Raw genomic sequence first — 16,420 nt, forward strand, 5'->3', positions numbered from 1 at the left:
GTAAATAATAATAAATAAATTATTAAATAATAGTGAATAGTAACAAAAATAATGAAAAATACTAAAATTGTTGATGCATAAAAAATCACACAAAATATTGGAATAGGAGAAAGAGTCATTCCCAGCTCGCTATAATGATTCGGGCCTCGATCGATGTGGTCTGGTGCCCCTGGAAGTGGTCCGGTGCGGCCATATAGTGTTGGTGCATACATCCATAGCAATGTATAAGAAACAAATGCAGGAAAAGTAAGAGATTGAGACACAGAGATTTATGTGGTTCGATATAATATCTACGTCCACGGACGTTTGGAGAGAGAAACTACTATAATATACTTGTTTACAGTCTCACATAACCTCTCATTTCTCACTGTACAATAGAGATCTTAAATATCTTTGTTGGAGAAGACCCATTTGTTGGAGCTTCCCTTTGAGAGGTTGAATAAGAAGTTGAAGTCGTCTGGCCATTTGCTTTTTATATGACCCTCTTCTCGCGTGTTCCACAGTAATGGTAAGGGATGTCCGCTTTGCGTGTTTGACCACCTCTCCCTTTCTCACCTTCTCTTGACACTGCCCCTTGCCTCTGGACACATTCTTCTTCCTTACCTTCCTACTTTTCCTCTTTTGTCTCCTAATGGTAGCCTGGTGGGCTGCTCCTCGTCTTAGACTTGGATATTTTGTCTCTTACAGTTGCCGGTGATTCTTCAAGTCGATTCGCTCCAAAAGAAGGCCTTAAGAATCTTCAAGATAAAATGTGCGATGGAGATGGGCTGCTAAAATCCGTAAAGAAATAAATTTCGAGAGTTGTTTCCTGGTTTTTGTTTCACTCGCATTAAATGTTAAATATTTATGAACTCAAGATTGGGCGGGAGGTGTACTCGACTCATAAGATGACGTGGTGAAGGGATGTGCTCGACCGCGTAAAATGCAAGCCCGGATCTCGGACGTGCGAGAGATGTGCTCGACCACATAATATGCGAGTACAGAACTCAAATGCGGCAGGAGATATACTCGATATGCGTGAGGAGGCTGGCTCAATCGCATAAGGTGCGAGAGCGGAGGTCATTTGGGCGGGATATGCGTGAGGCCGACTCGACCGCGTAAGATGCGAGGGTTAGGAAGTCAAGCGACTTGCCCGTCCGTTGGTCGCCTAGGAGGTCGGGTGGTCCCCCACCTTTCCCGTTTATTGACTTGTTGTCAAAGATAACTCGGCACATCCGAAATCCAGGACGCATCGGAACCACTCTTCGCTTCAATCATCGGAGGATCACTCATCCTCTTTCGCCTTTTGTCTTTCACCGCAATTATCTTTGGCAAATTACCAAAGTTACAGAGGAAGGATCCATTATACACTTATGAGGACACATTCAAATCAATTTTACAAAAAAAATCCAAAATTGAAAGAAAGAAAAAACTCGCATAGAGAAAATTAACGGTAAGAAAGAAGACGATAGTACATTCTCAGGGAGATAATGGAGGTGATTTCGACTCGGTGAGTCGTTAGTTACAACTTCCAGAGAAGGACGATAAAAGTTACAACTATGATAGTTCTAAGGAAAATTCTACTCATTATTTTCACATCACACATTATATATAATTTTTTTATCTTTTATTTTTTTTCTCTTACTAAACATGTTAAATCATTTTCCGGTGTATGAACGCATCACTTAATTTTTTAATTTTTTGTTTTTTTCTCTTATAGAATATGTGGTATATGAATGATGAATAGAATAATTTAATTAATTTAAAAATAATAAAATAAAAATAAGTGTGAAGTGCAAAAATAATAAACAGTAAAACTTTATTTCAATGTTAAATTTTATTTTAAATTTCATCATTTTCAAAATAGTATTAAAATACTTATAAAACCTACCAACCATCCATCCCTCTGTAGTTTGGAGTCTGGACTCGAGATTTTAAATTTCAATTTTATCCCATTGTAGTTTGGAGTCTGGATGGTTCACTGTCATTTTGGATGTAGACATGGGATCAACGGGTGCAACAAGTCCCATTTTTGGAGCGTGTAGACTTGAGGCATAAACATGCAAAAAATATATTTTCATTTTTCTTCAATTTATTATGCCTAACCTTATAATTAGAACAATGTTATATACTACACAACTATCATACTCAATAAATGTGACATTTTTCGTCATTTTAGATACAAAAACTATTTTACCTCATCTCATCTTATTTCATCTCATTTCATCGTTACAATTTTCTCAAATTTTTACATAAAATATAATAAACAATTCAATTTTTTCAAATTCTAAAATAATAATAATATTAAAAAATAATATTCCAATAATATTTTATTTAATTTATCTAAAATTATCTCATCTCACCTCATCTTAATTCACTATCTAAACTAGTCCCAATCATCTCTTATTTTTTCTGAAAAAGAATCACGGATTGACCGGCAATAACACCTTGTAACAGTGAGATATTAGAATTTTCCTTCCATGGCTAGCTGTAGATAGGACTCTTGGACGCAACATTTTTCCCCTTGAAAGGCTGTAGCAACGATCATAGTCAACCAAAGTATTCACAAAGGACACATCGCTACAAAAGTCCAAGGATCATATATGGTAACATGCGACTCAGTGATTTCACCACCACCATATGTCACTTTCACCACCTGCCCCTTCTCAAGTCCGTAGTATCTCGCAATTGCATCTTTTCGTAACATTCGAGGAAGCTGATGAAAGAAAACCAAAACTGAAGTGAAAGACAGATTTAGATGAACAAAACATTATCAACAAAGCATCACTTTAATCACTAGGCAGCCTTGGCTACAAAGACTGAGGGCCTGTTTGGCAATACTATTGTTCTCAGATATTCTCCGATTGTTTTACTACTATTTATAAATTATTTCACTACTATTCACAGATATTCTAATATATGCTAAGCATCCAAACAGAAGTCGTTATTTAGCAAAGCATTTACAGCAACGATTCAGAAGAAAATTAACACCCATATTAACTGAATTGGCTCACCAACAACATTCAAAACCCGAAAACATAAGGTGAACCCCTTATCTTTTTTTATAAGAGGCGAACCCCTTATCTTACACTTCATTATTACCATTGGAAGAAGCACAAGCAGCATTAAGGAGACTGTAGCATCTGTATTTTGTCAGACTTGGAAGAAAGCTCAATGTTATCGCTTTTATAATAAAATTGAGAAAGACCTTTTGGTAGAGTTAACAGCAACTAATTAATTACAGGCAAATTTTACATGAAACATAAGAGATAACTAATATTAAAAGTAGCATTTTATATTTTTTCCCTGTGGGGTGACAGGCCAGTAGCATTTTATACCTACTTCATCTCATTGTTGTGACTTGCCATATAGCAACACTATCTGTCCTACCATCTATGCTTACGAAAAGAGCAATGCTAGATACAGTCTCTATTTGGAGACTGCAATACAAGCCTAGGCAATTTTATTTTTAAATTTTTTTAAAATTACAAAAATATCCCTCTTAAAATGATACTTTTTCTCATTTAATAAAAGGTCTGCACATGCAGTCTCCAAGTGGGGACTGCAAATAAAATTTCTCTTACCAAAAAGTGAAAACATCTACGTACCATTACTATGTACTTCTGCACCATGAGCCATAATACCACATTGCATGTGAACTATGCACTGTATTTCAGTTTCATTATATGCTAAATTGTTGTTCTTGCTTGATCAACTTTCATTATAATAAACCATCTCATAATATTCAATTTGAAAAGAATAATGCCGTCATTGTCTTGAGCTCCAAAAAAATTAATACAATCATGATGACCACACTTCTCAATGTACACTTCTTGCTCTTATTTTCTCTTCGCTTACCCACTCAAGAACCAAAAAATTTATAGGCACACTGAACCCTATTATCCATTTATGGGAAGAGACATGAGTTATTTTTTTTTATAGGTAGGAAGAGACTTGAGTTATATTACTTCAAGATTATGAATCAGGGCTTAGTTGAGTTGTATCATCTAGAAGAAGCATTAAATGACATATTAGCACTTTCATTATTAAGAAGATATTTTTTACATTATAAACACAAGAAAAAATCATAATCTGACACTAATTTGAACCATTACCAAATCAGACAAGATCTGTATCCTGACATATCTACTTCATAGCTTTTCTCTATTTTTATCAATATATATGTATATATGAAAACAAATAACCGACCTGCTTCTCTTCTATATTGTACTTTTTCAAAAGCCTCCGTTTCTCTTGGTCAGTCAGTATCCGATGCTTTGGCTTTAACACATGTTTTGTAATGTTCACAAGCAAGTCAGTAATCTGACAAGAAGACAGAAATGGTGAGATTATTGGAGCATGACATGGGAACAAATGACACATTCACTGATTCCCATCTCCGTACAGTTTCTGGAAAATGATAACTCTTCTTGTTCAAAGACCAGTAAAGAGGTTTCATACAAGTTATAACATTCAAAGTGTGCACCCACATGCACCCATCAGCTCTTCCAACTTTAAAGGAACTTTCATTGTGGAAGAAGGATGAAAATGAATACAGACTAATAATGCAGTATGTCTTTAAGGATGAAAATTAACGTTATTATCCAGTATTGCATGCAAAGCCTAATAATGCAGGTTCTTTACAGGTTCTTATGCATAAAAGACACACATCCATAAGAGTACAATATGATTTTCTGACTTGAGGTGCCCCAAAGTAAGTTAGGAAATCTAAGTTGCTTCGAAGAATAGAAAAACCCATTCACGACAAATTATCCATCTCCGTAGTTAAAAGCACCAAGGTCATATGAGTCCTTTAGAGCAGACTAGTCTACATGGATAAAAGCGTTCTTCCACATTGGTTGGTTTGGATTCAGAGATGAGATGAAATAGTTTTAGATAAAAGATGAAAGTTGAAAAAAATATTATTAGAATATTATTTTTTAATATTATTATTATTATTTTAGGATTTGAAAAAGTTCAATTATTTATTATATTTTGTGTGAAAATTTGAAAAAATTGTAATGATGAGATGAGATGAAAGACTTCCTTAATCCAAACGGGGAGTGTTTATAACCTAAAGTTTCTGCAACAAACAATGGTAAAAGCACAAGTGGGATGAGACACTGGGTAAATACAACGGGGAAAATATTAAACTTAACTTTTACTAACCTGGAATATTTCAGCTTTAAATGGGAAAAGATCCACTGCTTTCATGGCTTGGGATGTTATATGGTTTTGCACTATTAATATCAATCCACTTAAAGTATCTTTGTTGACAATTTGGGATGCAATGCTGCGGAACACATTAACTTTTACTACACCAGGTCCACAAAAAATTACTAAAATCTGTAAGTAAAAAGAAATATAAAAATAAGAACAAAAAATATTTGTGTTCTGCATAACATCAAATATCGAAACCAGGTTAATATAAAAATTAAGGAATGCTTGCTTACTGCAAGGAAATAAATAACACAACCCCCCTCCTATCTCCACCTTTGTTTTCTGACACTAGAGAACGTCAATATCACATTACAGTTCTAAGTTTTCATGTCAAGTCAAACTAACATCACATATTTTCATCAAACACCAATATTCATGCCAAAATAAAAAGGAGAAAAATGAAAAGAAAATAAACCACAGCACACTATAAAAGGCTTAAACAGTTAAATTTACAGGACTCTTTCTAACAACAGAACAACCGGTATTATTTTAGCAGTCTTTCTGGCCTGGTTTGGATAGTGATTTGAGAAGAGATAAGTTGAGATGAAAGTTGAAGAAAAATATTATAAAGTTAAAATCTTGTTAGAATATTATTTTTGTTTTGAGATTTGAAAAATGAACTGTTTATTTTATTTTGTTTGAAAGTTTTAGAAAGTTGTAATGATTAGATGAGATGAATTGAGATGATTTCTGAAAACAAATAAGGCCTTAATATTTCTGGCAATATTTAAAGTAGCAAACTTTAGGCTTATGTTCAGTCTCTTTTTATTTGATGTGTCTACTGATCAAAAAAAAAATTTAAAGTAGCTGTATAGCAGTCATACCATCAATGAGAAACAAAATGAACGAATGCTAACTAAGAATTCGTGTTGAGGAAAAAAAAAAAAAACAAAACAAACAAACAAAAATAAAAGGAAAATGATAAGCTTACAACTAGTCTACAATTAGTTTACTACTCTAGTTAAAATGAAGGGTAGTTAAGTAAAATTGATATTATCTTTTAATGAAGTGTCACAATTACATTGGTTGATTTAAAATGAATTGTAAACTAATTGTAAAGTAGTTGTAGGTGTATCAATAACCAACAGCAACAGAGGGCACACAATGCAGGTTGGCAAGAACGGGGATATTTTTTTTCCTTTTGGTCCACTGACTGATTTGTCAACCATTAAAGCCTAGAATGGAGAGGGCTACCATAACCCACCCCCAAAAAATCGTGAAGAGGTGATACCGTTGAAATTAGTTTCCAGAAAGATACAAGGTAGCACACATTACTCTCAAAATGAGAGGAAAAGATTGGTTTGATCAGAGAAAGTACAGGCCTATAAGATAGTGTATCAGAATAAGCATAGCATCTGACGTCAACCCTCAAGAAGTACGAGAACTAGTAGTTGAGACTTGCTCGGTGTGTGTTGTCAATACCTTTTGTAGCTTAATTTCACCCACAAACTCTCACAATTAAGACCTAATGTACATTCAGTTTTAAGTTCACCTAATGAAGAGCATATACGTATAAAGAAACTAAGCAATCAGAAACGCAAATACATAATGCTATATTTTCTGTATTTCGCACCCAAGAAAACAAGAGTACCTTAATTGAACGAAATCAACCATTACTAGAACTGTATCAACCGTCCAAGCACGTTTCCAAATCAAGACACAAGAAACAAAGGATTTAAAATTTTCCTTTTTTTGCCTTTCCTTCAATAATTTATCCGGAACAAACTGAAGAGGAAGCTTCCAAGGAAAAATAAAAACAAGACAAAACCATAAATCCGTACCCTTTTCAAAGGGTCAGAGCGAAACGTCGTGGAGATTCGGAGGCGCTCAAGGTCTGGGTTTTGGCCGTGAATGGCCCGGAAGTCTTGTAGAGAGAGCTCGATTTCAGAGTTGGGCACGGCATAGCCTCTGTCTCTGAGCATCTCCAGCATAGTTCTGCGTGCCAGATAGTATCTATGGCTCTCAGAGCTTCCGTTGTCCACATAGCTGGTCAGGCACGGTCCCAGCACCGCATTCCCCTCCCCTTCAAACCCATCTTCTTTATCCCTCCTCAATTGGAGTATCGCTGTTGCTCTGGAGAGTTTAAAAACAGAGTTAGGATGGATAAACGACGATTTACTTAGTAGAGTACTTTCTAATGGTTCGATTGAATTAAATAATTTAAGGTAAAAAGATAAATTTAAAATTAAATACTCACTATTTAAAAAAAAAAATTAATTAATTACTCACATCAAGTTTGCCTACCTTATAATAATCGAGTTGAATTCGAATCAATTTATTTAACATGTTTAATTATTTGGGTCGAATTTGAATTACTTATATATAATTCAAACTCGATTGAGATATTACAAATTAATAACCCTAATTATAACAAAAGGCAATCTCGCCAATTTATAATTGTGCAATTAATTTAGAGAATTTGTAAGTGTCATTCATTCTTTTTTTTAAAAGTGGAACTATCATTAAAAATAATTATTTTCTCTAAGTAGATTTTAAATTTATTCATCTTTTTTAAAAGATATGTGCAAAGAAGAATTATATTCATTAATCACTATTCAATCTCACACTCTCCACTTATAATTTTTTTATAAAATGTGAGATATTTTTTATAAAGTATAAAATAATGAATAATGATTGATAAAAATAATTTTTTATATGTAAAATTTGTACATCTATAATTAAAAATTATTTTTCAAAACTTAAAAAAATGATAGAAATTAGAGTGGTGGAGTTTGATTAGGCACTCTTCTATTCACTCACTACCCATTGGGGACAACTCATCTTTAGATTTGTATTTTGTTACACTGTTTTATTGGACTTTTGATCCAACGGGTTCTTTTTTCATAGGCTTCGGCTTACCCTTTAATGCCCGCATACGTTGACTTTTTTTTCTTTTTCTTTTTTCTTTTTTTAATTTTTTTGTATGCCTACATACGAGAATGATTTCATTGGAACCTGCCAGCAGCAGAAAGACAACTCCCAATTGAAAAATGAGAGGACACAATTTTCACATAATTATAATATTATATGTCCACGTGTTACAGACTACACTTATATAATAATGAAATAATAAATTATTTGTATATATTTAAAATATTTTATTTTTATATGACTAATTTCGTTTGGATAAGAAGAATATTTCAAAAGATCTGTAAATAATATGAGAATATTTAAAAATATTTACATCTCCAAATGTATCTGCATTATTTACAATCGAATCTATAGATTAGAATTTCAATTTTTTTGCTCTAATGATATATGATTTGAAAACAAGCATTGTCAAGGTTAGGGAAATGAGTTTTGCTACTCATCATCTCTACATATTATATATCTTTTTTTTTTCTTTTAGTTTTATTAACCTCAAACTAATTAAATTTTTTTATTCATCATCTATATATCACATATTTAATAAGAGAAAAAAAATATGATATGTAGAAATGATGAATAGATTTTTTTCTAAGAATATTTCATGCTAAAAACTCAAAAGAGTTGGCTTGAGTCTGGACTCTACTGGAGAGGATTAAAACCCGATCACAAGACACCCTAAACGAATAGAGATTAATGGGTTTCAATGATTTGGGACGCTAGTATTGATTTTTCTATATGTATATATAAAATCATATCTTTTAAAGATTGATTTTACATATAAAAAAATCACACATTAAATTATACATTTTTGAACCATTATTTATTTTTTTCCTAATTTATTTTTTATATTTTGTAATTAAAACTACTGCAAATTCTATCATTTAACACCTACTCGAATTTTTTTTTTATAAAATTCTATCAATTGGTGGAGAGAGAGAGCGGGGAGGAGAGAGAGAAAATAATAAAATAAGATTTGGAAAGTAAACAATATATTTTCAAATTTATAAAAATATTATTTATAGTTATGCAAATTTTTGGATGTGTATAATTCAATACAACTCAATTTAAAATCATATTATGCAAATATGTAGATGCATAATCCAATAGTAGAGTTCCTAATCGCTCCAAGCAAGTCTTCTTATTTGAGTTGAAAGCTCAACTACTACAAGTTTTCATGGAACTCATCAATTTTTCTTGGAGATGCATCTTTTTAGAAGTATTTTTTTTAATAGAAATTTTGTGTTAATAATAATAATACAATAGAAGTTTGGGACATATTTTCCATGATCAAAAGCCTAACTTTAAAACGCATTTTTATGGAGAAGACTACATCAATAGAGAAGGCAACAAAGACTCAGAGTGCTCACTCAAATTCAGTTGACAAACATATGTAGCAAAGAGGATTTTTCTAGTTTGGTCAGAGAGATAAACGAACTAAGATGAACTCTCCAATTTTCAGCTCATTTACCACCTTATAGCCACTATTCCATTTTTGCCTTTTGAACACCAAAACAATAGAGACTTGAGCACAAAAGTTGTCTAGACATAATCTTTGGCTCGCTCAACCCATGAAAAACCGCAGTTTCCAATTTAATTGGTAAATGCAACCAATAATCAGAATTGTTGAGTGAGAGTTCTTTTCTCTTGAGAAAACTGAAAAAGCTCATACTTGCACCATGACAGGCAGATCAATATTCACAGAACTCCTTCCATGAGTAAAATACTTCATGTACGATCAAGTTTCTTTCTTACATGGCACAGGTTTTTCTTTTCTCGGCTGGTTTTTCCAAAAGTGGTTGCTAAACAAAACATCGGCAAAAAAAATAAAATAAAGCGCATTCGTCATTTGTTGCCATTGGTATCAATCCATCCACATTCATGGAATTATGAGCAGCAACCCGGGCACCGTATCAAGCCGTTCTCATTGCAATCCGGGCACCTCCTCAACCCTCCTTCCTCCTCTTCAAACACCTTCCGACTGCCATTACAATTCGGGCACGGCACAAACCTCGCATCGCCACACCCCTTACATACGAACGCAGGATCCCTAATCGGGAACCCCTCCAAAAGCTTAGCCAATTCCCCGACCTCGTTGAGTTGTTTAACCTCTTCTGCACCCCCAACATAGTTCCCCCTAATAAACACTTGTGGCAAGCTCACTGCTTTCCCACTGAGCGCCCTTTGCAATTCCTTTCGATACTCTGAATCCATCGAAATGTCCCTCTCGTCAACCGGCACTCTAAAGCCCCTGAATATCATCCTAACTGAACAACAATCTTCGTAAGTCTTTCGAATTCCTCTCAGACTTGTAAAATAGATCACAATTCTATCTTCACAGCCTGGCAAACGATACCAACCATTGGAAAATGAATAACTTGTAGGACTACACCCTAGTGATCGCACTCCTTTGGACTGAGTAGGATTCAATTGCCTGGATGACAATGCTCGCCTGTAGCTAGAAACCACGTTAGGGTCCATTTTAGCTAGCAAAGCTTCCTCAGACAAATGCTGCCACAGCGGTTTCGTCGAATGCAATTGATTTCCAGAAGAAATTTTCGAGTTTTTCACAGATTCAAATAAACCGAACAGTTTCTTCACTGACCCACCACAGTCCGAGTATCGGCGCGAACTTGGTTTATTTGGAGTGACGATTGGACGGTCGAAAATCGATGAAATGGGCTTTTGAGTATCGGAATCGAAGTCGTCGAGGCCGTTCATGAGTTCCCAGGTGTTGATTACCGAGTCTGGGGATAATGAGTGTTCTGGGTCTGGCTCTCGTTCTAGTGTTGGTGTAATTGAGCTTATCTGGGTTGTCTGGTGGTGATCAGGGAGACCATGACCATTCAAGTTAGGGTTCTGCAGGGGTTTAGGGCGGTCAGTGAGGAGGAGCGATCCATAGGTGGTGGAGGTGAGATAGACAAGGTGGTGAGTATCGCCCTTCCTGAGAGGTGGGTGGTGGACAAATGGGGTTGGGCGGTAGAGAGCTCTGGGGACCCGTGGTGAAGAAATTGAAGAGAGTGAAGCCGTAGATGAAGATGATGAAGAAGGGTGAAATGGGTGTTCTGGTAAAAGGGTGTTGGGTTTTGAAGAAGAGCAGCCCATGGATGATCGCGAGGAAATGCAAATAGCTTTAAAAACTCTCTCAATCAAGCTTTTCGGCTTTTGCTCGGTTAATATCCCCTTCAAAAGGCTTTTTTGAGGGGTTTTTGGTTGCTTTGGTTTGGCTAAGGATTGTGTTGTGTTCTCATGGAAAAGGCCCTTTTGTGGGATTCTAGTTGCAGTTGGGGAGAGATTTCTAGAGATGAATCGGGTGCTTGGGGAGAGAGAGGGAGAAGATATTGTGTTGGTGGAGAGGAGCTCACAGCAGTTTGGGGGTGACTAGTTGGAAGATGATGAAATGCATGCAGTCATTAGGAGCACTGTAGAAGATGTGGTTAAGGGGTCTCTTATTTAATTAGTAGTTATTAAAACAGTTGCCTTTTACAAATCTTTCCAATTAAATGCTAATTAATTATATATATATATGGAGTGGGGTTTTGAGCCAAGATTTTTCTATTTGAAGAACCGGATCATATGTCATCTGGTCATCAGATTCACGAATTATTTCACTCTATAAAGATTGTGGTATGTATAATTTGCGTTCTATTAACGTTTCAAACTTATTTGCCTGCTGTTTAAGCTTCAACAGGTTTTGTAGAATATATAAACTTGTCTTCAAGCGATATAAAAAAATAAAAAATAAAAGTAATGTGGATTTTAAATTTCTCAGAATGCAAGTAGAAGCAATAATCACATATCTGTCACGCCAAGTTTATTGTTGTATTTAAGTGGATGTAGTTGGACTTGCCTTTTTTTGCATTATTGATTCCTTATTCACCCAACTTTGCCGACTGTTAGCCATTAGGTCCTACTTAGTGCGTTCCTATTAAATGGATTCTTAACCAAACTTAAATATGAAATAAAGAGACTATGTGTTGTGTCTACCATACGTCTGTATGTCTCTCTTTTTCGTACCTGCTCAATCTATTAGTATTTGATAAAACAGTGGCATGATTGTCTTGTTCCGAACTACTCGTTGTGGCTAATCATTGTCATCCTACTTGCAACGTGTTTTTTATCTGTCCAAATGATTAGTACGTTACACCAACTCTCATGAGAAAAAAAGTAACTGGCATTTAATGGAAGAAGAGGCAAGGGTGCCAGTCTCCTTTCCAAGCACTTGCCGTAGTTCCTAACATATGTGATTGGTTTGTGCAATATGTTCCATCAAGCAATTAATTAGGCTTATATATTCCACCAGTCCAGTTCCTGGCTTGCACGTGTAAGCCCTGTTACATAAAGAACAAAGCTTAAATTTTTGTAAGTGCTTATATGCTGCAAAGCTGTGATTCATTGAATGCCAAGTTCTTAGCGAGAGACCATGGGGAAAAGGGAGAAATTTAATTACCAGTGTTTATATTTTTTTTTAGGTATTTATTAGTTACTATTCATTCTCGCATTCTATACTTGTATTTTTTTCATTGAGTGTAAGACGTTTTTTATAAGATATGTGATGTTTTTCATAAGAGAAAAGCTTGGGACCCGATGAGTGTGAAAAATATTTTTCCACCAACTAATAACAAACAGACACGTAGACAATATATTTATCACTAAAATGCACCCGCATGTATGAGAAAAGATATCCACTCTCCCTCCCATCTTCACTCTCCCTCTACCGCCCAGCCCTCTCCTTTCTCTCCCTCCCATATGCAATACTCCATGTCGATGGACCTACGCCAAAGCCCTCTCGAGCTCATCTGCACATCTCCACGCCAAAGCCCAATAGAAGACCAACACACCAGCTAAGAGGCCAAAAGTGAAAAAAATGGTGGAAATGCTTCACAAAATAAATGGCAACTTCTTGTAATCTATTTGAGTTGGCCAAACAAATGAAATCAGATAGTGGGTTAATGCAATCAAGAGAGTCCTCGAAAGACTGAGGACTACTCTTGAGTTTCTCTATCACACATTAGGCTAGCAATTGGAAGTGCTGAAAAGACCAAGCTGGATGTTCTGATTTTGTGTGCCCAGATGCATGTCCAAATTCAATTATTAGTTTGCTACTAATCAAAGTTCCACACCGAAGCCCAACAGAAGACCAAACCGAAAACTAATGAAGGAAATCGCACAAAGTATAGATCAAATAGAATTTTTTTTACCTTTCAAACTTTAAAGACGATGTTTTGGGGCTTCCGTCAATGTCGGCGTCAGCGTTGGGTGTAGGTAGGGGAGGGAGAGGGAGAGAAAGTAGGAGAGGGCTGTTTTTTTTTTTGGGCTTTCGTCAGCGGTGGAGGAGTGCAGATGGAAGGGAGAGAAAGGAGAGGGTTTTAGGGGTCCGTCGACTGTAGAGGAGTGCAGATGGGAGGAAGAGAAATAAGAGGACTTCGGCGTGGAGGAGTGCGGATGGGCTTGAGAGGGCTTCGACATGGGTCCATCGGCATGGAGCGTCGCAAATGGGAGGGAGAGAAAGGAGAGGGCTGGGCGGGAGAGGGATAGTGAAGATGAGAGGAAGAGTGGGCGTCTTTTCTCATACATGCAGGTGCATTTCAGTGATGATAGATCGCCTACGTGTCTGCGTGTTATTGGCCAGTAGGAAAATGTTTTTCACACCCATCCAGCCCCAATCTTTTCTTTTTTCATAAAGTGTGGAGTGTGGAATGATAAGTAGTGACTGATGATAAATTTTTTTATTATTTTTATCATTATTATAAGAGTAAATCTATACATCAACGGTTAGACTTCTGTTCAATAACACCACACACCTGACGTGGTTTTTTTTTTTTTTTTTTAAATGGCCAAGTGAAACGAGCGTTCTACCTTCAGAAGGAAGAGCCCATTTTCAAAATTGATCAAACCTCCCACTCCCTGCGTTCATGGCTTCTTCTTCCCCTTTGGCCAGCGCCCCGCCGTCTCCAGTTCGTGGATTCTCTTCCGCAGATTAGTACTTCAGTTCGTGGCTGATGATCACCTCCCCGCGTTCGCGCCACCGCTCGCGCTTCTTCTTCCCCAGTCGGTGAGATTTGTTTGGCCGCCCCTCTGCCCAACTTCCCAGGTAACGTTGGAGATATTTTTTTTCTTGTATTATGGTTATGGTTTCTGCTTGTGTACTGAGGGAGGTGAAGGGAGGCTACGGTTTGTTTGTGTTATGGGTTTTGTGAGATGGGAATTGAAAATTTTGGGGCTTAGGTTATTTTTCCTTCGTGCATTCTAGATTGCAGCTTCTTTGAGCAGTGTTTGTCGCATTGTTTGAGCACTAAGTTAGAAAACCCACTGGATATTGGTTGTTGTCTTAATCATGGCTTCTGATCTGTGCGTTTGGGATAGATTAATCTCATACCGTCAGTATACACATGGTTGTTGAACAGTATAGATAGACAGGATAGAAAGAAGCATCAAATAAGATATATCCCCCTGATAAGCTCTCCTCTCGCACTCACTCGCCTGTCAGACTATGGAATTCCTTGAAATGTGCATTAGCTATTGTCTAATCTAAAGCAGATCTCAGGGAATGAATAAGCAATCCTCTAGTCTGTTTTGTTGAAAAAAAAGTGTCTTCGATTGTATTGTGTATAATTTATGAATATAAAAATCATCAGCATCAAATTTCAATTTATTGCAGGGAAGTGTTTGAGGGATATACCTATAAAAGAAAAAAAAGGAAGTGTTTGAGGTTAACCATGCTTTAGTAAAATGCTATATGCAATCTATATTATGGATTATTCTATTTATTTCATGCACTGAATTTTATTCTGGTTGATATAGTTGGTAGATTTCACTAAATCATTGAAACTCACCTCAGGATATATCCCAAGACGATCATTATTTACTTCCACAGGCGGTATTTGTTTGCTCTAGTTCTTGGATGCACAATTGTTTCTTTTTTATTTATTTATTGTGTATATACGCCATTTTCTGATCTAGTTGAGATAATATGCAGTTCTTCACCCTGCTTCAAAAATCTCACAATGCCTTTACACAGGGATTTTAATATTTTATAATCCAAGAAAAATATTCTTATCCCATCTCAAATATAACTGCTTGATTTTGTGTGGGTATGCAAATTAGTCTGTCAAAATTTTCATACATGCATGCATATGTACATGCACATACATGCATATGTAGTTACATATATAGAACAACTTTCAACTAGTAAATTCTGGATGTAGGCTACATATACTTGGCAAAGCTTAAGTCTGAAACCTTTCTACTGTCGCAGCCCTTGACGACATTGAGGGTTGGAAAAATGAAAAGTGATTTTGTAACTAATAGCTTGCACACACGCATGACCTTTTGTTGTTACTACCTTGTCTCTTTTCGACAGTTGTTACACTAGTGTTGCATGGGTACTTGGAGGTGATGGTGCTATTGTTGTAGCTCATACTGATGGAAATTTGTACGTGTATGAGAAGGCAAGCCTTGGATTTTCATGATTCAATGTGTTGTAGATAGTGAGTTAAGCATATTTTAATGAAATTTTGTTTTGTACAGAATTACACGGTAAAGCAAACTTCTTGCCATATTTTTGTATTGCTTTTGAATCTTCGGGGTCTATTTTGTCATGTGAAAGGTTCGTGACTGCAGGGGAAGCAATATGTGAATTCTTCGTATGGGCAGATATACTTCATCTGATAGAGGAGAATATTCTGACAAGAGAGAAACAAGATTGGAAGAGGGAGGATAATGTATTGTTGCGCGAGTATGAAGCTCGGAAAAAGAAGATAAACTAAGAGAGACAAATGTTCACAAGGTTAAGGTCGAACTTGAAAAACGGAGTGTTGTGCATACGGATATAGTTGTTTTTGTATTAGGTTGTATCTATTGATTGTAATTTTTTCTGGTTGGTTTGGATCAAATATGTAAATAGCGGGAAGCTTCGTGTCAAAATCAAATGAGCGATGCTATATACAGTCCTCTTTAGAGGACTGTATTGCAGTCCCAATGTGTAAATGACTAAACAGACCCCATTTTACAGCAGGAAATGGCCACATTACCCTTCTATTCAGTCTAAAGCAAAAAAGACGAAAACATTTGAATCTCTCCTTCTGCAACACGCCTCACGGCCCTGACCAAATCTCCACCATCATCAACCACCACAATCCAATCTCTTCCACCATTGACGGAACAACCGATGGTGGAGTCACATACTGAAAGTTTTTTTTTTTTTCGATTTTTGGTGTCTTCCACATATTTTGGTTAATATCTGTTGTCTTATACATATTTGGTGCCTTACGTGTTGCGTCGTTGTTTTCTTTCCAAAAGTTTGGAGTCTTACGCATCTTTGTGTCCAAGTTGATCTACTATAATAATAAAAAAT

General features: G+C 35.9%; 2 protein-coding genes and 1 long non-coding RNA gene across 3 annotated transcripts; 1 reads left to right on the forward strand and 2 right to left on the reverse strand.

Moving 5' to 3' along the window:
- Positions 1–2,334: 2,334 nt before the first annotated feature.
- LOC108988391 (DNA-directed RNA polymerase V subunit 5A-like) lies at positions 2,335–8,074 on the reverse strand. Its single transcript, XM_018961638.2, has 5 exons — positions 8,059–8,074; positions 6,981–7,333; positions 5,149–5,325; positions 4,189–4,302; positions 2,335–2,695 (listed from the first exon to the last, which is right to left on the reverse strand). The coding sequence occupies exons 1-5, from the start codon at positions 8,072–8,074 to the stop codon at positions 2,543–2,545; spliced, it is 813 nt and encodes a 270-aa protein (XP_018817183.1). The 3' UTR covers positions 2,335–2,542.
- Positions 8,075–9,368: 1,294 nt separating this feature from the next.
- On the reverse strand, positions 9,369–11,486 carry LOC109019585 (uncharacterized protein At5g39865-like). The gene has a single exon (XM_019001904.2). The coding sequence runs from the start codon at positions 11,167–11,169 to the stop codon at positions 9,952–9,954; it is 1,218 nt and encodes a 405-aa protein (XP_018857449.1). The 5' UTR covers positions 11,170–11,486; the 3' UTR covers positions 9,369–9,951.
- Positions 11,487–13,911: 2,425 nt separating this feature from the next.
- Positions 13,912–16,145, forward strand: LOC109019584. The gene is made up of 2 exons (XR_002000793.2): positions 13,912–14,158; positions 15,428–16,145. It is a non-coding gene; the product is annotated as an uncharacterized LOC109019584 (long non-coding RNA).
- Positions 16,146–16,420: the final 275 nt, after the last annotated feature.

The sequence above is a fragment of the Juglans regia genome, chromosome 3, assembly GCF_001411555.2.
Source record: "Juglans regia cultivar Chandler chromosome 3, Walnut 2.0, whole genome shotgun sequence".
Lineage (NCBI taxonomy): Eukaryota > Viridiplantae > Streptophyta > Magnoliopsida > Fagales > Juglandaceae > Juglans > Juglans regia.

Excerpts from the sequence above, each read along its gene's own strand:
- LOC109019585 (XM_019001904.2), bottom strand. The coding sequence starts at position 11,169 with ATGGGCTGCTCTTCTTCAAAACCCAACACCCTTTTACCAGAACACCCA.
- LOC108988391 (XM_018961638.2), bottom strand. Across the intron at positions 5,326-6,980 it reads GCTCTGACCCTTTGAAAAGG|ATTTTAGTAATTTTTTGTGG; the intron begins GTACGGATTTAT and ends TTTTACTTACAG. Across the intron at positions 2,696-4,188 it reads ACAATATAGAAGAGAAGCAG|CTTCCTCGAATGTTACGAAA; the intron begins GTCGGTTATTTG and ends TTCTTTCATCAG.